Source organism: Myxocyprinus asiaticus, chromosome 44, assembly GCF_019703515.2.
Source record: "Myxocyprinus asiaticus isolate MX2 ecotype Aquarium Trade chromosome 44, UBuf_Myxa_2, whole genome shotgun sequence".
NCBI lineage: Eukaryota > Metazoa > Chordata > Actinopteri > Cypriniformes > Catostomidae > Myxocyprinus > Myxocyprinus asiaticus.
In genome coordinates, this window is record NC_059387.1 from 32,435,996 (window position 1) to 32,463,024 (window position 27,029).

The window sequence follows — 27,029 nt, forward strand, 5'->3', positions numbered from 1 at the left end:
TTGATTTATCTTATTCCTGAGTCTGTGTAATATCATTAAAAGGCTGTGCGTCTTACACCTCTTTGCATGAAGCGCCACCTGAGCGCGTCTCTGTTCCGTTCACGCGCGCAGCCCCACGTCACAATCACCCACCGAACTCGCGTGAGTCCTCCCACCGCCCACGCGTGACATCTGAAAGAGAGAAAAAAAATTGACAAATAAATAAATAAATGAGCAAGGTGCAGTTCCGCCAGGGACCCGCGAGTGTGTGCGTGCGTGAGTGTGTGTGTTGCGTCTGTCTGGAACGTGAAATGCTTGCGTTGATTCAAAACTGGGGAAATACCACCACCACCACCATCTTCATCCTCATTATTCTTTCCCCCGCAAAAATCCCGTTCACACGCGCATGGAGGAACGCGATGAATTCAGGGCGGTGAAAATCGGTGCGCTACCTCTGAAGGCGTGGACGGCGTATTATGCACATTCTTTTTATTAGTGTTAATGGTCTTATTTAATACCGTCTCATTTCCGAAGATCTGAATCATGTATTAACCCTTTGCGAAACTGGATCATACATGTCGTGGTCAATGAAAATCATCGGTTAATTCTTATGGATTAACATATCTGAATTCAACCGGAGCCAAGTGAGTATAATACTCAGTGTAGTTGTGTATATTGTGTATGTATAGTGCACTTCTTGGCAGAATACAGTGTTGTGTGTTGATTGTGTCTGGTTGATGTTGCATGCAATTTTCAGTCATGGGCTAAAATAAAGTATCAGTCCATTTATCTGTCTATCTGTTCCATGTTTCCACTGTTTAATGGTCTAATTTGGGACGCTTTCAGAGTCTGTTTTGTTCTGCATATTCAGGTGAGCATTGTCTTTTGAGTCTTACTTTCACAACATTCAACAAGTATTGTTTTGTGTCTGAAATGACAGACAGAACACAGTACATGTCCACATGCATTTTGAGTTGTCTATTTGAGGATACATCTTTGCACACCGCCAGAATTATTTTGCAATGCAAGATCTAATAAGATTTACACTGTATGTTCAGGAGAATTTTCACCTATTGGCTGGAGGAGAAGCAGCCACCATGGATAACTAGGATCATCTTTTTTCCTGCAGGGATGAGTAATCAGAGAGAGAGAGAGAGAGGGCGAGAGAGTAGCAGACTACATTACAGACATCAGAAAGGTGCTTGGCTGAAACTCATGAAATAAAAGCATGGAAGAAGGCAGAAATGGGAGGTGTCGGGCTATATTTTTAAATTGAGTAAATAATTTAAGAGCCGTACATGGATGTTGAATTTAGCGAGGAATGGTGGGCAAACTCAGATTGCTTTCTTGCTTTCAAATTCATGCTTGTCCAAATATATCCATATTCCTCAAAAACATAAGCAGCCTGTGTATTTAATAAAATGACCCTTCACACATTGAGCAAAAGAGAACAGATATTAGAATTGTTTTGAACGTCTGATTCTTATATTAATATAGTAATCCCTAAGACTGCTGTGCTTGGAGGATTAGTTGTTTTAGGTGGTTAGATTACACTTGATTGACTTAAATCAAGTCAGTCATGGCAAGATGTGACCATGATGAGTTTATTTCTTAAGTATATAAATAATTTTTTTGTCCCATTTTTATCCATTCTTGTGTAAATAAACCGAAAAAAGGACACAATGTAGCGGCTTTCATGTTCAGGTCATGTTCTCTTTTCACGTGCTATTTCATATTCACAGCTCTGTCTTGTCTTATTAATTTTTCCTTCTCTGTCTGCCTTTGTGTCAACAAATTGTTCTGTAGTTATTTTTTCCTCTATGATGTTGTCTGAACTATTTCAGTGCATCAGAACTGTTTTAGCTCATCAGTTTTGCTCTGTAAAACACTCTTTTATTATGATTTTTGTGTGGTGTTGTAATTCTGATTGATGTTTAAGTTTATGTACAGTATAGATGGCATTATATCTTGTATAGTTTGATTACAGTGAGTTTGAGCCTATATTATTGTTATTTATTAAGTTTATTTGGTATTGATACTTTTTTAGGTGCAATGAGTATGTCAATATTAGTTTGTATGTATTAGTTAGTTCTTAACTTTCTTTGTTTCATGCAACATTTTACATGTTTAAAGGAATATTCCGGGTTCAATACAAGTTAAGCTCGATCGACAGCATACGTGGCATAATATTGATTACCACAGAAATTAATTTTGACTTTCCCCTCCTTTTCTTTTAAAAAAAGCAAAAATCTGTATTACAGTGAGACACTTGCAACGGAAGTGAATGGGGGACAATTTTTGAACGTTAAATACTCACTGTTTCAAAAGTATAGCTGTAATAAATAAACAATATGCATGTTAACGTGATGGTAGTGTGATAAAATCACTTACTAACCGCATCTGTGTTATAGCCAAGGTATAGTCAATTTTACAACATCAACAAACCTTAAAATGACAATTTAAACAACTTTACAGCTCAAATAATACATGAGTTTTAACAGAATGAATGTAAATGCTTTTATAAAATTATAAGCTTCATATTTCTGCTTTTAAACCCTCCAAAAATTGTCCCCCATTCACTTCCATTGTAAGTGCCTCACTGTAACCCAGATTTGTGCTTTTTTTAAAGAAAAGGAGGGATGACTCGAAATAAATTTTTGTGGTAATCAACATAATGCCACAAATGCTGTCGATTGAGCTTAACTTGTATTGAACCCAGAATTTTAATCAGTTATGCTGCTGTGTTTCCTTGCTTTAGTTACAATAAATAAGGAAGCTAATTAATATAGTGCGCTACGATACAGACTGTTATATAACATAATTATTAGTCATGTGTCATAGTGAATCTCTTTTTGATGGGTATAGTTGGCAGTTACATTATGATGTCACTTTGCCCCATCTCTGGTATTACAGATAATAGTTTCTTTCTCTCACACACACACTCTCTCTCTCTCTTGCTGTTATAATTGCTGTTAAACTTGAGAAAGAGCCGGATTCTCAGAAGCAGAGGTTTAAGGGGTTACACTCGCTGTAAGATGATACACTTTCCTCATTTAGCAACTATGACCTCTCACTCATTTCATGTTTCCTGTAATCCCTCACATTTCCCAGTCTCTGCGTATGCAAGGTTCTGTGTGTTTTTCACTGACTCTCCAAAGGTTTGAAATACTTCCACTGTACTGTATTTAACAAAACTCTCAAACTTTGCTACTTCTAAACAGGAATATTTATATACTGAGCGTAATACCACGTTGATCACTACATCTGAATTGAAAAAGTCTTATTTTCCTCATTAAACGGCACATACTTTTTTGTAAACAAGAGATATTTTTCATTTCCTATGATTACCAGACCATAATTTGATTGAAATCTTTTTAAACAAGCTGTAATACTAAATGTTCCCAACTCATAGAATAGCCACTAATATAATATAGAGCCCACGTATTAGAAGTGTAATCTACAATTAAAGGGATACACAAAAATGAATGTCCTTTACTTACCCTCATGTTGTTCCAAACCCGTAAGACTTTCTTTCATCTTTGGAACACAAAAAGAGATGTTAGGCAGAATGACAGCCTCAGTCACCATTCACTTTCACAGTGTGGAAAAAGATGCAATTAAAGTTAATGGTGACTGACACTAACATTCTGCCTAACAAATTCATACGGGTTTGGAGCAACATAAGGGTGAGTAAATTATGACAGAACTTTCATTTTAGGGTGAACTATCCCTTTAAGTTGACATCTTACTGTTAATGCTTGTTTTTCAGGATGGAAATTTGTTGGTTTCAATTCCTAGTTGTTAAATGTCTACCTGGTCTTAATTCTAGGCCTTGGATTTCACCGATTTTGCATTATTACACTTTTATTTTTGACAATTAAGTGGTGCATTTGTGATTCAATAATTTTTTTAATTATATTTAAGACAGTATTGCTCAATGCATTCAAAAAATGTTGCCTGTAGTCAGGTATCTCTAAAATATTTGTCTAACATCAGTTGAAACAGTTAAGCGTGCAGCACATGTTTCCACAAAAAGAGGAAGGAGTTTTCTGCCGGTAGCCAATGGTGCAGTTGCTCAGTCTTTTGTTTGGAGCATAATAGGCTGGGTTGTCCAAATGAGAGTTTGCCCTTAAGGAAGGAAACGCTACTCAAAACAGCTGCTAAAGCGGACAGTATGGAGTCTGCTCTTCTTCACTGCAGTCTCTAACATGCTGCTGAATGAAAATGTGAAAAAGAGGCGCGCGCACACACACACACACACACACACACACAACACACAATCTGCTACAGAGATGCGCTTCATAACTGCAGAAACACACCACTGATGCTTTGAAGGAGCACCATGTGACCATTTTTTTATCTGAGTATCCGAGAGGTTGAGATTTGGAAGATTTGAATGCGAATACGAATATGTTTCATTTAGCTTTTATTTAAAGTATTTTTTATAGCAATAAGTACTCCATGCTTGCATGAGATAACACTGTTAGCTAGTTTGGAAAAGACTGTCCTTATATCTCTCTCTCTCTTTCCCTCTCTCTCTTTCTCTGATAACTGTCATGCTATATTTCTTTCTGCATCAGTGAACCTGATGTTTTGACCTTTGAAGGAGGGAGAGAAGTGTGTATGAAGATGTGGGACGGAGTGTGTTTTTGATAAATGTCTCAATTGAAAATTGGAAATTATTAGTGCAAAGATAAAATCAAGACAGAATCGATGTTTTGTGTGTTGCATGGGGAGATGAGAGAGGTGAGTGAGTGTGGTGTCACTGCAAAGGGGAGGTGACTGCAGCACTCTGCATTGCTGCAGTTCCCTTCAGGGCCTGTTGGGGGCTCCACTGTGCCAGACAGAGTGATATGAGGGCCTTAAAGACAGTGGGCTCTACTACCCTGAGGAGGTTTCTTAAACCGCAGCGGTGGATTACATACACACTGCTGCAGGCTTCATCTTTAATACCTGCTGCAACCTTAATTTTCTCTTAATTTTTTTATTTTATTTATTTCTCTTGTGTACTTGCTGTATGTTCTTTCTTTATCATGACCCTGTTGAGAACAACAGCTTAAGCTTGTTTGCTAGTCTCCTGCCGGTCAAGTCGGTCTGTTGGCTAGTTTTAAAGGGGTTAGGGGCACTTTCAGCCCTTTTAATTCTGAAATTTTGCTCCTTTTTGTGATCTCTAATAGGGGCTTTTTATTTTTTAGTTCATTTGATTTAATCTTGCTCTCTCTCAAAACACTACGTAAAAAATCTCTTTTAATAAACGAACATATTCTGATTGGATCAACCTGGTCTTATAGAATAACGTTACTATACCTATATTTTTGATAAATGATTTTTACGTGGCTCGTTCTATGTACCCCGTCAGTTTCCTGGTAAAATGAACACTAGAGGCGTTACAACAATGACTTTTATTCACTTTCACACCAATCACGAGTAAAACGGCGGGTTCCTCACACAATGCTATCTTATGACTCTTAGTAAAAACTTTTACTATAGCGCATGTCTTTTAAGCCAATACATTTTAAAGGTGAAGTGTGTAACTTTTTTGATACCAAAATACGTTCTACTTTCCTAGTTTATTGTTCATTGACAACTATAAGTAAGCCATTCGTACGTTTACCTCAACCTATATTGTGAGTTTGGGGCGTGGCTACTTGAACTAGCTGTTCAGCTGGGAGGATATGAACAACCATTGCAGACTTGTACAGAGGAAAAGAAATTTAGCTTCATCTACAGATGTTAAAGACAAAATTTGAAGACTTGCTCAGAGACAGAGACAGAAAACGTAGTAAAATAAGAGTGAACATAGGCATTGCATTTGCATTGCATTTACAAGGTGGAGGACACACACACACACACACACACACACAACCAATGATGAAATCACTCTGGCAAATGGGAGCGGCAATAACGAGATCGCCCGCGCAAGTTGCTAATACACCGCCGCCTCCCCCCGTCAACAGCAGCGATCCAAAATGGTCAGAAACGGCGCTGTTGTTACACTTACTAGTTACCAGAACCATCCTACCTCATGTTCTTGATCCCGCGCACCGAACACCTACAGTTGAAGTCAGAAGTTTACATACACTTAGGTTGAAGTCATTAAAACTCATTTTTTAACCACTCCACAGATTTCATATTAGCAAACTTTAGTTTTGGCAAGTCGTTTAGGACATCTACTTTGTGCATGACATGAGTAATTTTTCCAACAATTGTTTACAGACAGATTGTTTCACTTTTAATTGTCTCTATCACAATTCCATTGGGTCAAAAGTTTACATTCACTAAGTTAACTGTGCCTTCAAGCAGCTTGGAAAATTCCAGAAATTGATGTCAAGCCTTTAGGCAATTAGCCAATTAGCTTCTGATAGGCTAATTGGCTAAGTGGAGTCAATTGGAGGTGTGCCTGTGGATGTATGTTAAGGCCTACCTTCAAAGTCAGTGCCTCTTTGCTCTTTGCACATTATGGGAAAATCAAAAGAAATCAGCCAAGTCCTCAGAAAAACATTTGTGGACCTCCACAAGTCTGGTTCATCCTTGGGAGCAGTTTTCAAACACCTGAAGGTACCACATTCATCTGTACAAACAATAGCACGCAAGTTTAAACACCATCGGACCACACAGCCATCATACTGCTCAGGAAGGAGACACATTCTGTCTCCTAGAGATGAGTGTAGTTTGGTGCGAAAAGTTCAAATCAATCCCAGAACAACAGCAAAGGACCTTGTGAAGATGCTGGAGGAAACAAGTAGACAAGTATCTATATCCACAGTAAAAAAAGTCCTATATAGACATAACCTAAAAGGCTGAACCACCATAAAAAACCAGACAACAGTTTGCAAGTGCACATGGGGACAAAGATCTTACTTTTTGGAGAAATTTCCTCTGGTCTGATGAAACAAAAATTGAACTGTTCAATCGTTATGTTTGGAGGAAAAAGGGTGAGGCTTGCAAGATGAAGAACACCATCCCAACTGTGAAGTATGGGGGTGGCAGCATCATGTTGTGGGGGTGCTTTGCTGCAGGAGGGACTGGTGCACTTCACAAAATAGATGGCATCATGAGGAAAGAAATGTATTTGGATATATTGAAGCAAAATCTCATGACATCAGCCATGAAGCTCGGTCGCAAATGGGTTTTCCAAATGGACAATGACCCCAAGCATACCTCCAAAGTTGTGGCAAAATGGCTTAAGGACAACAAAGTCAAGGTACTGGAGTGGCCATCACAAAGCCCTGACCTCAATCCGATACAAAATTTGTGGGCAGAACTGAAAAGGTGTGTAAGGGCAAGGAGACCTACAAACCTGACTCAGTTACACCAGCTCTGTCTGGAGGAATGGGCCAAAATTCCAGCAACTTATTGTGAGAAGCTCGTGGAAGGCTACCCAAAACATCTGACCCAAGTTAAATAATTTAAAGGCAATGTAAAATAAAAGCTGAAATAAATCATTCTCTTTGCTATTATTCTGACATTTCACATTCTTAAAATAAATTAGTGATCCTAACTGACCTAAGACAGGCAATGTTTTCTATGATTAAATGTCAGGACTTGTGAAAAACTGAGTTTAAATGTATTTGGCTAAGGTGTATGTAAACTTCTGACTTCAACTGTAGCTGTCTTTCAATCCGACAATGTTATCGGACGACTGGATTCCTCTGCCACGCTTTCTGCACAGTGTGTTCATTATAGTGGTCTTGGCCATTACGACGTTAAACGTGCATCATCTTTTATTTAGTATTGTTTATTTGTTCATAGGGAATCAGAGAGTGCGAAAGGGCATGACGAGTCTGAAAGGTGTTGCCAAAGGTTGTTTGAACACATACTTTATTTTTGTAATTCCATTTGGTGCCACTAGTTGTGCAGAAATTACACACTTTACCTTTAAGGTTTGCATTACATAACCAATTACATTTACAAGCTTGTTCGCGCGTGATCAAATTGCGCAGTAGCTCAACTGATGCACTTGCAAGGACCGGGGTGTGAGTCCTGAAGAGCACACAAGTCGACACAAGAGCCGAAAGTGTTATAGTCATGCAACAAAATGAGGTGGTTGCTTCAGCAATTATGGTTTACATTTCACGTTTGCTTTTTCTGAAACTATCGGTTAGGCTTAAGTTTAAAATTTAGGGTAGTGAGGTCAGTTTTGTTGATTTAAAACTTTATTGAGCATTAAACTTAAAAACTTAAAAAATTAAAAACTCGCTTTTAGCGCCGCACAGTGGACATTTCACCTCAGAAGTGCCGCGATGTGCATAATGAACCAAGTAACAACATTTTGCAAAAATGTCGGGCACAGTCGCATAATTTTCATGAGATCAAGCTGGATTGGATGAGTCACATTCAAAGCCACTGTGAAATGCAGATATACGCAATATACTGTATTAATGCGTCAAGTTGCTGCATTGCACGGCAACCATAAACATCATATAGTTAGGCTAATGACCTATATTACTTAGCTTCTAGCCAAAGAATTATTTAGATTATTATTATTCATTATACATTTAAAGGAGAAATGTGTAATTTCTGTGCCACTACATTCACCAAACAGAATCTGCAAACAGGTTTCCTGAACACTCCCCTGTGTCTGCAATTGGTCACCTGAACAGATAGTCCCGACCCAAACTCACACCATTGGTTGAGCAAATGTTGCTGTGTCGAGTTGGTTTGGACGCTCAAACAAACAGAACAATGTTTTGATCGGCAAATCAGCTGAAGAATATTTAACATGCAAAAACACACACTTGACCTCAAAGGCACAGTTCACCTAAAAATGAAAATTCTGTCATAATTTATTCATCCTCATTTCATTTCAGACCCCTTTAAATTTCTTTCTCCTGTGGAACACAAAAGGACATATTAGGCAGTATGCTAGTCACCATTCACAGTCATAGCATCTTTTTTCCATAAAATGAAAGTGAATGGTGACTGAAGCATTGTGTCATGCTGCCTAACATCTCCTTTTGTGTTTCACGGAAGAAAGAAAGTCATATGGGTTTGAAACATTATGAGGGTGAGTAAATATTGACAGAATTTTGTCTATTTAAAGTTTAGATTTTAGGCTATCACACCCCTTACCCTTGGTAAAATCACTGTAACGCATGGCCTCAAGTGACTTGCTTTATTTCACTCTTTTCCCACACTGTCTTCATCTTTAGCCTTCCTTAAACGTCATCTTTACATCACCCCATGCATTATGTCAGTTTTCGTTTGCTTCTGATCTCTCTTTTCTAGTCTCTTTCTTTCTCTCCTGCTCTCTCTTTCCATTTTTTTTTTTTTTTTGCCAAGTACAGAAACGTAAGTCATTGACTTCAGTCTTTTAAATTCCTCCCTCTCTCTCTCTCTCTCTCTCTCTCTCTCTCTCTCTCTCTCTCCCCTCCCCCCTCTCTCTCCCCCTCAGCCGGTGATGGTCTCTCGTCTTCTGTTCTCCCTCCCCCCTCTTGCAGCAGTGTTACTGCTAATGTATATTAGCGTCAGGACTGCAGTCCTCTGCGGCTTACCCCTCTCTCCTCTCTCCCTTCTTTTACCCTGTCTCTCTCCATCAGCTTCCATTCCCTGTTCGGTGCTAGCAGCATTTTCTTCTCTCTGCCTGTTGTCTTATTTTGCACAGGTTGTGTGGCATTCACACACATACATTCCAATACACAGAGACAGTGGAGGTTGAATGTGCTGGTTAATTATATGTCTTCGCTCTATCCCTGGGATTCAGGGATCCTTACGCCAGTCACATTATCTCGAAAGCCTCTGTTTTGTTTCCTCCTTTGCTTTTTCTTTTGTCTTTTTCGGTTTGCCTTGCTCACTTTCTCTTCGTGCCCCCCCCCCCCCCCACACACACACCCCCAGACTAAACAAGACCCCCATGAATAAATAAAATATAACATCACCACTGCTACTGAGCACTGTTCTGCTGCTTGCTTTACAAACACACTCACACGCAGTAAAATATTAACCCTTTCAGTTCTACGTTTTAGCACTTCTATAGAGCAATTCCTTTGTTATTTTAAACTAACACACTTTTTTGTTTGATTTTTTTCTACTTTTACTCACAGTTCTACTACAGTTCTGTATATCCTTCACAATTTAACCAGAATTCACTAATTATTCAACTAATTATTCCCTAATAACATTCCCTAAGACTACCAAACCATAACTGTTTCCATAAATGTGGTCAATTTTATATACATTACACATTAATTATTATAAAACAAAGATGTGTATTATTTGTAAGTTGTAGTTAACCATTCCAAAACATTTTGTTTTGTCTATAACTTTAACTCAATCCAAACTATGTTTTTTTCTTTTTGTTTGGCAAGTCTTCAGTGCTTGAGTCTTTAGTCTGTGAGCGCTGTCCGTGGTGCTGAAATCAAACTTCCTAGAATCTTCCTTTATTTTACTTTATTCACAAGCTTTTCCTTTCCTGTAATTTTTTTTTATTATTTTTTTATAGCTTTTCTCACTTTTTCTTCATCTGTACTTTTACTTAGCTCACTTTTTTAATTATTTTCTTCCATAATCTCTCCTCTGGGTGCAGTTAAGTATCACATTTGTCTATTAACGTGCACTCCGAGTCACATTTGTTTACCTGAATGGCCTTAAATTCACAGTGTGCTTATAATATTCTAGAAACATATTATCAGAAATGCTGTTTATTTATACAGTGCTTTATATGTATTTTTCTAAAAGCTCTGCAGCATGCCACAGTTTTCATTTGCCAACTTTAATGTGTCAGATCATGTACATTTTATCTTCTAATTGTCCTTTTAAATAGTTTTAAATTAGTGCATCAATTTTCTAATCAGTACATCACTGTGAAACTTTATAACTTTTAAACCAGTCAGAGGAATACTGTATCGTACTGAAGTCTGTTTTATGTTACAAGCACACAGCAAAGTTTGAAATAAGTTACTCTGCACTATATAGCATTCTTACTGATATACTTATAGGAAGCATAATAGTTTAGTTTATAAATTAATTTATACGTTAAACTACTGTAAAATGCACAACTGGATTGAAACTAGTTTGCTGTGTCTTTTCATACTCAAATGCAAGTGCATTCTCAAATTTAGTAAATAAAGTCTTACCTAGGATAGTCTCAGGTCTTTCTTAGTTTCCTTTCACTTCAGTTGTTTAAATGCAGTTCTGTCGAAGTTTACTAACTTTCACCAGAGTACCTAAAGAAGAATTGGGGTAGGAAAGTGATGGAAGATGTAAGAGAAATAGAGAGAGTTCAGTGGATGAGTTTCTAGCAGAAGACCAAATCTGAAAGTGTTAAAACATGAAAATGACCTAAAAGTACAGGAAAGAAAGACGAAAACAGGCAGAAAGAGAGGGTAAAGAAAAGCCAAGTGTTTTTGAAATGAAATGAAAAGGTAAGAATGAAAAGAAAAAGGAGATGGATGTAGTAGAAAAGAGAAAAGAAAGTGATGCTAGGGTCCAGTGTGTTCTCAGTGAATTGTGATTCCTTAATGCGGAATTGTAGAGCGAGGGATGGGGGGGCTGGAGGAGAGGAGGAGAAAGGGTGGAGGGGAGGGAGGGGGGGTGGGGGTGCAACAGAGACGGGATAGGAAACGACAGCGAGCAAAATGCATTGAAGTGGCTTGTTACTCTAAAAGCAAGCCAAACTGGAGTCGAAAGTAGAAAAGGATTCGTTAGTAGAAAGAAGAGGGGTAAGAAATTAGGGTAAAAAAAACAGGGTAGGATGCAGAAAGTAGGGTTTTACTGCAGCAAAACTGAGGCTCGCACACTCACTTGTTCCCAACCCCCTCCTGCTTGGTGATGCTTGGGCTACAGTGCTCTACTGCTGTGTGTGTATAATGAGTACCTTTCTCTCTCTCTCTTGCTCTCTCTTTCCTCCATGCAATGAAGCTGCAGTGAAGCTCTTGACTTATTAGCTGCTTCATTTAAAGAGATAGAGAGACAGATAGAATTTTAATCAATCGCAAGAGTCTCTCATCCTTTTGCATCTCCAGTGCACACAATGGCATTGCTTTGTGAGTTATGGGCCGAGGGACATTTGAATGCAATAAGCCAGTCCTTTACAAATCAGACGGATAGATTGCTAAGGGAGCAATCGATGCTGTAACATGCACCAAAATAAATAATCCTCATTTTCACATTCATCTCAATGAATTTTAGACTGGTAAAATGACGTTTTCTGCTGCTAATATTCTATAAATGCGAGAGTGAGAGAGAGGGATGCAAAATAATGCAGAACTGTTTGATTGACAGTTATAATCTGATACTCAAAACTTGATGCTTTCTGTTTTGTTTTATTCTATTCTATCACTCAGTTGAAATGTGGTAACACTGCTTATACCATTTTCTCCCTCAGATTAATTGTTTCTGCTTGTAGTATTCTCATTTGTTAGTCACTTTGGATCAAAGCAGTGTCAGAAAGGTACTTATACATCAAAGGGGCAATATTTGCCCTCCTGGATTTGATTTTCTAGGGCATTTTCCAACTTTTATGAGGGCATATTTTTTCTAACCATTTAAAACATAAATTGTCTCATCCGTTAACGTCAAATACTTCAATTTAACCGATTCTTTAATACAAATTCTGATAATTATTACCTCTAACCCTAAGAATGAAATCCATTAATTCATATTTTATGCCAGGTATAACAAGGACTATAATAGAATATTAAGATTAGTGTTTTTACAAATAAAAACAGAAGAATGCATTATGAGGGCATTTTTTGCCATCACATTTTGTTTTTGAAGGCAATTTTGGTGGCATATTTGCCCTGAACCCACTTTCATTTCTGATCCTGGATAAAAGTGTCTGCTAAATGTAAAAATGTAAACGTGTGCTCATTTCATCTCATATCAAAACCCTTGATTGCATTGAGCATTTTAACCATGCAAATGCTTTTCAGTGGCTTGGAGATAATTGTTTGGCAATGCACATTGATGCACATGCATGCATAAATACCAACTTTGGTCAAAACTCACAAGGTCACTCTGTGGAATGTGGCATCCTTCATGTCACTGCAGCATTTTTGTCATATCACATAGTGTAACCCCTATATTGTTTAGTTATAATTGTTAAATGATACTTTTCATCTTTACCTTTTTACTAAACACCTTCCCTCTTTTTCTCCCCCCTCCCTCGTGTCCCCCCCGCAGACCGCTCCTCTCTCCTCCCCTCTCCGTTTTTCTCTCCACCTCTCCCTCCCCTATGCTCAGTTCGGTGTGTGTCTCCTCATTCAAAGGGCGCAAGGGTGGCAACCAGACGTCCAACAAAGCATGTTACAGCGCCGACATGACTTGCCCGTCGGAAAGCGAGAAAATCGTCATCAACTGCGGCGGCGTACGGCACGAGACGTACCGGAGCACCCTGAAGACGCTGCCCGGTACGCGCCTGTCGTGGCTCACTGAGCCCGACGCCTTCAGCAACTTCGACTACGACCCGAAGTCCGACGAGTTCTTCTTCGACCGACACCCGTCCGTCTTCTCGTTCATCCTCAACTACTACCGCACGGGCAAGTTGCACTGTCCCAACGACGTGTGCGGGCCGCTGTTCGAGGAGGAGCTTGCCTTCTGGGGCATCGATGAGACGGACGTGGAGGCATGCTGCTGGATGAACTACCGACAGCACCGGGACGCGGAGGAGGCGCTGGACAGCTTCGAGACGCCCGAGCCGGAGGTTCCGGAGGATGACCCAGCGGCGCTCGCTGGGGACGGGGATTTGAAGCGGCTCTGCTTGCAGGAGGACGGGAGGAAAGTTGGTTGGTGGCGCGTTTGGCGACCCAGAATCTGGGCGCTCTTTGAAGACCCTTATTCCTCCAAATACGCACGGGTGAGTCGCCCTATTCATCTTCTCTTTACCAATGAATGAGCAGCTCTGTTAACCCTCTGATAGGTTGTAGGTTCGAACCCCTGAAGGTTTGATCAGTTAACTATCGTTGTGCCCATGAGGACTGAACCTTTAATTATTGTACTGTCACTTTTGAAAAAACATAATGACTTAATTAGTTAGTCTATGCAGTCTTTGAAGACCTCAGTTCTTCCAAAGATGAATGGGTGTATAATCAGCAACTTGCATTTCGACTATAACTTAAGGTGATGTTGCTTAGTGGGCTACAAAGTAAAAAGGTTTTTGAAGGATGCAATTCCTCCAAATATGTACAGGTGTGTATTGGGCTAACCTTAAAGGTTGTAGGTTCGAACCACAGAAGTTGCTGATCCATAAACTATCATGATTGTGCCCGTAGGCTTCAGGGTTTTTCTGGGCACGCTTTGAAAAACACTGAGCCTGAGTATTCAGCACCTTAACTAATGGACAGCTCCATTGTGTACCTCTGTTAACCCATTTAAGTTTAACTTAAGGTGATGTTGTGTTTAAATAAGCCTATTTGGATTGGTAACCGAAAGGTTGTAGGTTCAATTCCCTGAAGGATTGATCCATGAACTATCATTGTTTCTTTGAGTTAGATACTTTAAGTATTGTTACTCCATGGGGACTGAACCAGTATTAAATGTTCTGTGAGTCAATTTGAATGAAAGCTAAATGATTTCATTAGTAAGTCTATGTGGTCTTTGAAGAATGCAATTCCTCCAAATATACAGTATACAGGTGTGTGTTGGGCTATAAACTGAAAGGTTGTAGGTTCGAACCCCTGAAGGTTTGATCCATTAACAAAATTCCACCACAGCGTTGTGAGAGACTGATCTCCAGTTATCGGAAGTGTTTTTATTGCAGTTGTTGCTGCTAAAGCTGGCACAACCAGCTATTAAGTTTAAGGGGGCAGTTTTTCACATGGTTGATATAGGTGTTGGATAACTTTTTTGCTTCAATAATATATATATATATATATATATATATATATATTTGAAAACTGTATTTTGTCTTTACTCAGGTTGCCTTTGCTTTATGTTATATCTCATTTGAAGATCTAAAACAATTTAGTATGAAAAATACACAAAAATAGAAGAAATCAGGATGGGGGCAAATACTTTTTCACAGCACTGTAGGTGTGGGTGAGAAACAGATCAATATTTAAGTCCTTTTTTATCAGAAGTTCTCCTCCCTGTTCAGTCAGTCTTCACTTTAACTTTCACTTTCACATTCTTCTTGTGTTTTTGGTGATTCACATTTTTCATGCATATCACCCCCTACTAGGTAGGGAGAAGAATTTCTAGCAAAAAAGGACTTAAATATTGATCTGTTTCTCACCCACACCTATCATATCACTCCTGAAGATATGGATTAAAACACTGGAGTCGTATGGATTACTTTTATGATGCCGTTATGTGCTTTTTGGAGCATCACATTTTTGGCACTCATTCACTTGCATTGTATGGACCTACAGAGCTGAAATACTCTTCTAAAAATCATGTTTTGTATTCTGCAGATGAAAGAAAGTCAAACACATCTGGGATGGCATGAGAGTGAGTAAATTATGAGAGAATCTTCATTTTTGGGTGAACTATCCCTTTAAGGTGATGTTGCCTAGTGGGCTGCAAATTGAAAGGTTGTAGGTTCGATCCCCTGAAGTTGTACCATAAGTCAGTTTAGATAAAAGCTAAATGACTTCATTATGAAGTCTATGCAGTCTTTGAAGGATGCAATTCCTTCAAATATATACGGGTGTGTATTGGGGTAACCTTAAAAGTTGTAGGTTCGAACCACAGAAGATCATGATCCATAAACTATCATGATTGTGCCCGTAGGCTTCAGGGTTTGAAAAATTCTGTGCCTGAGTATTCAGCACCTTGACTTGACTAATGGACCGCTCCATCGTGTACTTCTGTTAACCCATTTAAGTTTAACTTAAGGTGATGTTGTGATTAAATAAGCCTATTTGGATTGGTAATTGAAAGGTTGTAGGTTCAATCCCCTGAAGTTTGATCCATGAACTATCATTGTTTCCTTGAGTAAGATACTTAAAGGATGGTTACTCCATGGGGACTGAACCTGTATTAAATGTTCTCTGAGTTACTTTGGATGAAAGCTAAATTACTTAATTAGTAAGTCTATGCAGTCCTTAAAGACCCCAATTCCACCAAGTATGTACAAGTGTGTATTCAGCGACTTGCTTTCTAGTAGAATTTAGGGGCTGGTAATTTAAAGGTTGTGGGTTCAGACCACATCAGCGTTGATTCATGCACTGTTGTGCCCCAGAGCAAGATACTGGACGTAATAAGTGTACTTTAAGTCACTTTGGATAGAGGCAATTTGTGACTGTAGTTCATCCCTATGATGATGTAGCCTTGTGATTAAAGATCTGCACTAGTAACTGAAGGTTTGTGGGTTTATCCATCATTGTGCCCTTAAGTAAGACACTTAAAGGAATAATTCACCCGGAAATGAAAATTCTGTCATCATTCGCTCACCCTCATGTTGTTCCAAAGCAAACCCATATAATAATAATACATTTTATTTATACAGCACCTTTCTTAAACTCAAGGTCGCTTCACAAATCCAAAATCAACAAATATAAAAAATATATATATCAAAATTACAAGCAACACAAAAGTCAAAAACAGAAAATACAGACTCAGAAGTTCATAGATCAGACTAAGACTGATAGTACAGGGAAAAGAGATATGTTTTCAAATGCGTTTTGAAGGAGGAGAAGGAAGGTATTTCACTGAGGTTCTGAGGAATTAAATATGATTTTCTTTCTTCAGTGGAATACAAAAGGAGATGTTAGGCAGAATTTTATTCTCAGTCACCATACCCTTTCATTGTATGGAAAGAAAAATATGCAATGAAAGTGAATGGTGACTGAGGCTAATATTCTGCCTTTTGTATTCCACGGAAGACATGCATGTTTGGAACGACACGATGGTGAGTAAATAATGACAATATTTCCTTTTTTTGAGGGGTCCACTCCTTTTAAATCAGGGTTGTTTTCCATTGAGGCTGAACTTCTCATAAGTGTACTGTAAGTGATTTTAGATAAAAGCCTCAGCTAAATGAAGTGTTTGTAGTTCCACCATTGTCACGTGAATGTTTTAGTGAATGGAAAAAGTTGCATTATTGCAGTAGTTGGTCAAACAAACCTTAAAGTGTGCAGTATCAGCCTGTCAAAATAAAATCAGACTTATTGAGGGTATTGCCAATTCATACATCTCCAGAATCAAACATTGTACCACTATCAGCCTAATTTACCCATCATATTTCTAGACATAATATGTTATTGTGTGCCATTATGCACTGGATTAGGCCCCATCATGCACAGTCTTTGTTTCTGATGTTTTAAAGTGTTTTACCTTACAGAAGCAGCCACATAACAGTTACTGCATTGATTGACCATAAACTGCTGCGCTTATGAATCTTTTATGCTTCCGATGGCCGATACAGGAAACTCAGATGCTGGTTTCTTAATCCTGTCCTTGGAAATTTTCACTTGGATGCATGCTTTTGTTTTAAGAGCTGATAACATGTGCTCATGTTGCATCTGATGCGATTAAAACTGCTGATGCAGTGTGTTTTACTGAGGAAACAGATTGCTACTGCAGATATAGGGTAGATTTGATGGGATTTGATTGATATGAAGAAATAGACTATAACAGATCATAATTCATATATAAGCATAAAGATGTGGTAAAATGTTTGAAACCAAATTCTTTAGTGACTTTGCATCAGGTGGCACATTCAGATATGTGTGTTTGGGAGAGAGAGTGTGTTTTTGTGTGTGTGGATATTTCAGTTTCAGCAGTTGACGGAGTAAGTGACCTGAGTATCTGTTACAGGAAATTTTCTTTGTACATATAGAAAATCTATGTCCATTTGCCAACACTGACCCAATTATAGGCCACAGACAGCATATTTCCAGATTCATCAGCATATATGGAGATTATTATTTGCTGTAGTATCCTTTTGTTAGATAGATATATAGATAGATAGATAGATAGATAGATCAGAGATTTAATGCAGTCTTCACAGATGTATATAGACAGGACAAGTGCACAGTCACTGTCTGTGTGTTTGTGCATTTTCAAATGGGTTTAGAGTTGGGGAATGCATCTCAATTGTCTAAATGTCACTTGCAGGTCAATATTTGCCACAGTTCATTCACCTTGTTTGTCAGCCAGGGTTTACTGTATAGCAATTCCTGTGTGCACAGGCAAGCATTAACATGCATAATCGCATGCACTACACACAAACACAACCAGTTAGTGGTCAACCAATATGGGGTTTTAAATGGCCAATGCAGAGACTGATATCTTGGGAGCAGGGTCCAAAAGTCTGAGACCACTAGGTAAAATGCTTCTTTATTTCCATTGTCTAGTTTGCATTTTCTAACTTAATAATTTTCCATTATATATTATCAGCAAAGCTATTTGAGTGAAAAGTTGAATTGAAAAATGTACATGAATTTATACATTTCTTAGTATTTGTTATGTCCCCCTTTTGCTTTAATGACAGCATAGACTCGAGCTGGCATGAACTTGAAAAGTTTGTGCAAAACCTGATGATCATGTTATCCAGGATGATTTGAGAATGTTCTAAAATACATCTTGTGTGCTTTAATTGAAGCAAGGAAATCTGACCTTTTGTACAAAGGAGTTAACATAGGCAATGTCAAAAATTAGCATTTGATTAGTGACCTAAATAGTGTAGAATCTTAAATATTTCTTGTTTATTTTATTATTTTGCTGTTTCTTTGTTTAAAATCTAGCAAATTCCTAAAAATACAATATCTGTTTATTTCCAAGTTTAAATTATATTTTGAATCCCTGTGACGAGGAGGCGGGCGTGGCCGGGCCGTGCACCATGGTGCACGGCCGGCACGGAATCAGATGATCAGCAGGAGAGCGAGATAAAGGGGAGCCGGAGACGCCAGTTTGAGAGAGAGAAAGAGAGACGCACGTGGCCGTGCTGCATGTGTGTGTGTGTTTGATTATGTTTGTTTTATGTTGAGTTTGATATTAAACTTTACGTTGACTCTTCAGCTGGTTCCCACCTCTTCCTTGACCATCTTTTAACTGTTACACTGGTGCCGAAACCTGGGATGGAGGAGGGATGCGCTGTCGCGGGGTCCTCGCAGCTGTCATCCACTAGGATGGCCTTCTGCCTGGGGACAGAGGGGTCGCTGCTGGCTGCCAAGAGCCGGAGGAACCGCTGCCGTCCGCCAAGAAGGGGAGGAGCGGTTCCGTCCACCAGGGGTTGGAGGGCTCGCTGCCGTCCACCGGGAGAGGAGCGAGCTGTCGTCCGCCAGAGGGCAGAGGAGTAGTTGAGGACCGGGCGACAGCATGTCTGGGGACCAGCAGGCAAGTTTTTCTCTCCTTTCTCTCTCTGTGTGTGTCTCCCGCTCACACTTTCCCTCTCCCCACGCCTCCCCTCGTCTCTCCCTCAGCTTCTCAGGAGGCAGGGTGGACCACCGGCTGACAGAATGGCTGGAAGGGCAGTGTCTCCCCTCCAGAAATTGGGGGGGAGGGGTGTTGTATGTCAGTCCGGTGGTGCCCCGGCCTGAATTGGGCAGTGGAGGAGTATGACGAGGACGAGGGCGTGGCCGGGCCGTGAGGGTGCACGGCCGTCACTGAATCAGATGATCAGCGGAAGAGGGATATAAAGGGGGGCCGGAGACGCCAGTTCGAGAGAGAGAGACGCACACGGTCGCGCTGCATGTGTGTGTGTTTGTTTTATGTTGAGTTTGATATTAAACTTTACATTGACTGTTCAGCCGGTTCCCGCCTCCTCCTTGCCCATCCTTTAACTGTTACAATCCCATATTTTCAGTGTGGTTTCAGAAGTCTGGGCCCCACTGTAATGTAATGTAGTACAATTTAATGACAGCAAATAAAATGTACACAACATTTCTGAATTAACTATTTGAACTAGTCCCTCAAAAATGAAACTTCCGTCATTATTTCATGTTGGTCCAAAACCATATGACTTTCTTCTGTAGAACACAAAAGGAGACATTATGCAGAATGTTTGCCTCAGTCACCATTCACTTTCATTTGCTTCTTTTTTCCCATATATTCAAAATGAATGGTGACTAAGGCTTACATTCCAACCTGGTCTCACAGAATCACATACTATACTTACATTTTTACGTGGCTCGTTGTATCTATTGTGGCAGTTTCCTGGTGAAATGAACACTAGAGGTGCTACAATAACAATGTATTTTATCTACTTTCACACAAACCACGAGTAAAATGACAGATTATCAGTTTATAAACATTTACCTTTTCACTCAGTTCCTTCACAATGTTATCTTATGGCATCTAAACACTTTTATTATAGCGCATGACTTGTAAGGGGATAAATTTTAACGTTTTGCATTTCATAACCAACTACATATACAAGCTTGTTAACGCCCGATCAAATTGCGTGGTAGCTCAACTAATGGAGTGTTGCACTTGCGATGTAAATGACTGAGTCCTGAAGAACACGTGACTTGACACATGAGCCGAAAGTGTCATAAAAAACACCACAAAATGACATGGTTGCTTCAGCAATTGCGTTTTTCATCTCACACTGGCTTTTTCTGACACTGTCGGCTAGGTTTAGGTTTAAGCGCCACACAGTGAACATTTCACCTCGGAACTACAGTGATACCTGTAATGAACCATGTAATATCATTTTGCAAAAATGCTACAACAATCACGTAGTTTTCATGAGATCAGGCTGCAACATTCTGCCTCCTATCTATCTCTTTTCTATTCTGTCACCGGTTGTGTTTCACCTGAGAAGGGAAATCATACAGGCTTGGAATGACATGAGGGTGAGTAAATGATAACAGAAATGTATTTTCTGGGTGAGCTATCCCTTTAAGTGACATTTCAGAAATCTCAAATTCTCTACGACAGAACATATAGACCTATAGCATGGATGAGAGAGAGAGAGAGAGAGAGAGAGAGAGAGAAGCTGGCAGAAAAGAGTTATAGTGAAAGGACAAATAGAGGAAGGTGATCACTGGCGTGATTTAAAGCTGGTTGCTATAGATTCACAGCATGAGTCAAATGTGAAACATTTATGAGCCGAGCGATAATCTGTATGTTACTCATACCAACACTAATACTCTCTCAGACCAAAACACGTGAGGCTGCTTCACACAAACTCACCAACACAACATTGCCGCAATACAATTCTCTATGCAATGAGAGCTATGCAGCAGAGCAAGACATGAGCGAGAGAGGGTAAGATAGACGCAGAATATCAGAAGGAATATGGGGGAAAAAATTGAGAGAGATTGAAGGAGAGTGGATATTTAAAGGGATAGTTCACCCAAAAATGAAAATTCTGTCATCATTTACTCACCCACATGTCATTCTAAACCCGTATGACTTGGTGTGTGGAACTTAAAACAAAATATTTTTCAGAATTTCCAAGCTGCTAAATATCTCCTTTTGTGTTCCATATGAGAAAAAATAAGTCAAATAGGTTTGGAACTTCATGAGTTAAATTAGTAAATAATGACAGATTTTTATTTATTTTTTTGGGTGAACTATCCCTTTAAGTGGGAGTGGCTAGACATAAGAGATGGGGGTACAGGAATGGTTTATGGACTTATTTTAACATCTTCAATTTGACTAAAGGCTCCGGCTGCCCATCTTTCCCTCTTTCTGTTGACTATTTATTGATCATCTATTGATTTCTCTGTCTTTGTCTCTCTGAAGGCATCTGATCAGTGTGCACACACACAAAGCACAGGACAGCTGACTCTACTGCAAGTAATACTGTTCAGTGGTACGTGACACTCCTGAAGGTTATTGTGAACGAATCCTCTATACACGCATAATAAATGGTCACACGGAGAGCAAGAAATTTCTCATAAACATTTACATTTGAAGGTTAAAGGAATAGTTCCCCCAAAATTGAAAAATCTGTCATCATTTACTCACCCTTATGTTGTTCCAAACACAAAAGTTCCATGTAATGAAAATGAATGGCGACTGAGGCTGTCATTCTAGCTAACATCTCCTTTTGACACTGTAATTGAAAGTCCAGTAATATTAAAAAAACCACCATGAAATTTGTCAAGTGTACTACCCTAAGTTTAATACTAAGTGTACTTCCCCATGCTCAATTATTTCTATATCTTGGAAGAAACCTGAAAGATTCTTTGATGCAGAAATATAAAACATAAGACTTACAGTTTTTATATACTGTATGTATTATGCCTTCAATATATTTTTATTAGTAGCATAAAAATATAATGTTTTCTTCAAATGTTTTTCGTAAACAATTTCAACAGCAATTTAATATCTTATTTAAAAAGTCTTAGAAAAATCTGTTCTGTTCAGATATAAAATAATCTCATCATTTGGTCAACTTAGTCTCATAGAATCAACGTTACTATAACAACATTTTTGCAAACTGACTTTAACGTGCTGCAATCTACATTTCATTGTAGTTTCCTGGTCAAATTAACACTGTGTTGCAAGTTTGCAAAATAAGTGGTACGTTTGCGGCAAATTCGCCATGAACTTACACATGAGACCAAAATGTCATAAAAGCGATTCGAAATGATGTGGTTGCATCAGAGATTGTGCCCTTTCATGTCGTATTTGATTTTAGAAATGTAGAACTATCGTGTAGGTTTAGGTGTTGGTTTAGGATAAGGATGTCTATTTTGTTCACCTCTCATTTGATTTTAGAACACTATTGGTTAGGTTTAGGCTGAAGTTTTTAACGAAAGAGATACACTATATGGCCAAAAGTTTGTGGACAACATATGTGCTTGATGAACATTTGATTTCAAAACCTTAGGCATCAATTTCCCCCTTTGCTGTAATAACAGCTTCCACTCTTTTGGGAAGGCTTTCCACTATACTGTATGTAGTAACATGGCTGCAGGGATTTGCTCTCATTCAGACACAAGGCTATCAGTGAGGTCAGGAACTGATGTTGGTCGATGGGGCCTGACATACAGTTCCAGTTCACCCCAAAAGTGATCAGTGGGGTTCAGGTCTGGGCTTTGTGCAGGCCAGTCAATTTCTTCCACACCAGACACAGTAAACCATTTCTTTATGGACCTCACTTTGTTCACAGGGGCATTGTCATGCTGGAACAGAAGAGGGCTATCCCCAAACAGTTGCCACAAATTTGGAAGCACACAAAGCCCAAGCCATTACATAAAGAAACATTAAGATTTTTCTTTACTGGATTTAATGGAGTAACCAAATTCGTTAATTAGAAGGGGGTGTCCACAAACTTTTGGCCATATAGTGTATGTTTTACTCATTAAAACCTCCATCTAATATTCACCTTAAAAACCTTGTCTGATTACGGTACTATTTCACTCGCTTTTGGTGCCCCCGCTGGACATTTCACTGGGAAACTGCAGCGAAACAAACGTGTAATGAACCACGTAATTTTGTTTTTGCAAATATTTTACCATGGTCATGTAACGTTCATGAGATCAGGCTGCATTTGGTAGCAGACTGCTGAGGGCTGTTAATCCAAAAAGAATTGCATTTCTTATTTCCAAATATTTCCCCCCCAAAAGTACTAAAAGAATCCTTAATGTGACCAGAATTGTTAAATTACTTACGATTCCCATCCCTATTCATTACCATGGTACACACTATCAAAGCAGCATGGTATTGCTGTTTCATGGTACAGGCAACAATAATTTTTTGTAAAGGAAAGTCAAGGGTAAAAGACAATATTTTCACTAAAGACACTGTCAAGGAAAGTACAGTGTTAAAATTCCTTCTACAACGGAATATTATGACATAACTGTCTCAGAGATCATTCCTGTCAAGATTTGAGATTCTCCTAATTATGACATCAGAGGCAGTCAATGATCCCTTTGCTCTCTGATTCAGCATTCTAACAGACTTCGGGACTATTGCTGTATACTTGGAAAAGTTAGTTTGTGTTGGAGGTTTGGTAATTGTGTATGTTTAGCCTGTTTTGAAGGTCATCTGTAACAGTGAGGTGTGTAAGCATGAGTATCTTGTAATCTATGCAGCCCAGTGTACAGCACAGTCTCATATATAAATGCTGATGGGTGGGTAGTGTTGGCATGGAGTCTGCTTCCATCAACAGTTTTGGTACACACCGGCCCCTAAGGTCCTGGAACACCTCCTCCCATCAGGCCTGATCATATCAGCAGGGTGTCTGAATCCCATACAGCTGCAGTCATATTAAATAAACTGCTCTGGGCAGCTTTTTGTTACATTGGGAAGTTTGTCAGGGACACTGTGTTTTTCTTGGAGAATGCACTGACATTAGAGCTTTGCTGCCCTTAAAGGAATATTCTGGGTTCAATACAAGTTAAGCTCAATCGACAGCATTTGTAGCATAGGCCTATTTTTGATTACCACAAAAATAAATTTTGACTTGCCCCTCCTTTTCTTAAAACAAAAACAAAAACAAAAAGGGCAAAAATCTGGGTTCCAGTGAGGCACTTGCAATGGAGGTGTTAACGTGTTTACATGATTTTTGTGTGATAAAATTGCTTACTAACCTTTTCTGTGTAAAGTTGCCATGGCGATATAATGTCAACAAACCCGAAAACTGCAAAACGATGTAAAAATTATGGTTTAAACAACATTACAGCTCAAATAATACATGAGTTTTAACAGAAGAATGAATGGAAGTGCTTTTATCAAATTATAAGTTTCAGATTTCTGCCTTTAAACCATCAAAAAACTTGGCCCCATTCACTTCCATTGTAAGTGCCTCACTGTAACCTCCATTTTTGCTTTTTCTTTTTTTTTTTTTTTTAAGTAAAGGAGGGACGAGTCTAAATTATTTTTATGGTAATCAATTATGCCACAAATGCTGTCGACTGAGCTTAACTTGTATTGAACCCGGAATATTCCTTAAACAGAAAGAGATTGTGACTCACACACACACACACACACACACACACACACACACACACACACACACACACACACACACACACACACAACTTTGAACACAAATACACACTAAAATAAATGCACAAACATTGTCTCTTTCCATGCTTACATACTTTGACATACTCTTCAACAGATACTTGTTTAAGGACACTCAAAGCCTTATTTGTACTCATAGGCAATTGACTTGATTCTTGACTTGGACTCCAAATTAGAGACATAACAAGTCTTTATGCTAATGAGGTGAAACATTTTATCTGAGTATTGCAACAACGTTTAGATACAAGGGACCCTATCGTGCACTCTCTGTTGATTTTATCTGTGAAAATATGCTGTAATTTGCTCACTTTTTGTGGAGAATCCCTATAAATAATATATATTTTAAAAATATATGAAATAAATTGTCCTGCAACAGTTTTTAAAAAAGTCTGAAGTTTGATGGTTATCCAGATATTACAGTAAGATGAACAGTCAGCCAGCTCGCTAGCTAGCAAGTAAGCTAGACTGTCACATAAACAGTCAGATAAACCCTCAGATAAATAGAAAGAGAGATAGAAAGACAAAGAGAGAGCAACTTAAAGCAGATCAAAGACCTTTTGTGGGTTTGTTTAGACTTAAATTCTTTGATCGTTGGAGTTTGAACAGAGACTATTTAGCAGAGACGGGCCACTTCTATTCAAAGGAATGAGAGAAATTGGAACGCCCAACCAAGAAGCTCTAGCACCCAGCTGTCACCGGAAGTAGAAAGGAAGACCCCCCTTACAGGTAAAAGAGCCAATAACCTTTTAGATACAGACATTGCCTGTCAATCAACTCGAGAACACGCATGCGCATTAGCTGTACAAGCCAGGAAAGTTTCATTTTTTAGCATAATATGGGGTAAAGAAGCACAATATATGATACCAGTTTTGTCAGATTTTTCTGCTGATTTAAAATATGCTCTTTGATCGTAACCTTGACCAACCGTTTTTGAGATTTTGGTGTTCCCCCATTCAAGTAGATAGGAGCTGCATTGGCATGATTGGAAATAGCCTCCCAGCAGCGTTCCAAAGATGGCCGACACTCTGATCAGTTAGACAAGACATAGCACAAAGTCAGAACAGTCTAAAGGTCTGACAAGTTTGTAGAATAATAGTATGTTAGCTTTGTCAAGCCAACATAAAAATACAAAATACTGAGTTAATGTTGATCATAAATGAAATTGCATTCTTCTGCTCCACAAAATCACACACAGTTTTGAGGTTTGGTAGCAACATACTCATAAAACCAACAACCCTACTAACTTTCTTCAAAGTTTCATTTAACATTTTTAATCTTTCTGTATGTCTCAAGGTAATGCATGCTCTGATGTCGCAATTCACGAGTGCCTTCTCCCTTTCAACGAGTATGAAAAATGACGTGCAAATCGAAAGTTCATCATGACTGCAACTAGGGGGCAGAATGCACCGGTCTTAAGCAAATGTCTGCACTTGTGAAAGGCAGCTTAAAATTCACAGAGACTTGTGAATTTCTCTGCATCTCAAGGTTGTAAACTGGTATCTAGATGAGCCTTATCTTAGTGACTCCCAGAAGTCCACCATGAACTCAGAGACACTGCCGCCCTTCCCCATGAATATTTCATTGGCGAACTTGACACGGCTTGAGAGGATGAACGGATTGAACAGCTCTTCGGCGACGTCCTTGCAGTTGGCTTTTCTCAGGGGCATGGCTTTCAGGCTCCTGTTTGCTTAATTCAAAAAGACAAGTATACTGTCATGTCCCTTGGCTAATTTAAACAGCTGTCCGACCACATTCATCCTGATGTCCTCGAAGGGCACCTTAATGATTGGTAGTGGCACAGAGGTCCTTCAGAGAAGCTGTTGTGGAGGTCCTCACCTCAGCTTTGAAGGAGGTCCCATGAAAAGAATCATGAATCATTTTTGATGATCTTTAGCTGTTTGCATTCTGATTATGTGGGCTTGACAAAGCCATCATACTGTTATTCAACAAACGTAGTTTTTTTTTCAAAATCACTAAACCGAGACCAATATTTCTGACGCTATCTCCTCCCAGAGCTTTTAAGCAATATCCACCAAACTAAGTACAGACCTTCAGACTGTTCTGTTAGTGTGCTATGCCTTTTCTAAATGAATGGATTTGCGGTTTTCAGAAAAATCACATAAGCTTACATTGACGGAATGTTCAAAAAGGCCAACGGAATGCTTGTTACTTTAAACTCCAACGATCAAAAATTCAAATGTAAACAAGCCCACAAAAGACCTTTAATCTGCTTTTAGTTGTTC

At 39.0% G+C, this 27,029-nt stretch overlaps 1 protein-coding gene across 5 annotated transcripts in view; it reads left to right on the forward strand.

Moving 5' to 3' along the window:
- The first annotated feature begins 311 nt into the window (after positions 1-311).
- LOC127434426 (potassium voltage-gated channel subfamily C member 1-like) overlaps positions 312-27,029 on the forward strand; it is a 97,467-nt gene continuing 70,749 nt past the window's right edge. For all 5 annotated transcript variants that reach the window (XM_051687172.1, XM_051687173.1, XM_051687169.1 and 2 more), the window contains exons 1-2: positions 312-623; positions 13,102-13,774. In XM_051687172.1, the coding sequence (XP_051543132.1) occupies positions 13,154-13,774 (621 nt within the window). In that variant the 5' untranslated portion in view covers positions 312-623; positions 13,102-13,153. The remainder of the gene's footprint in view (positions 624-13,101; positions 13,775-27,029) is intronic.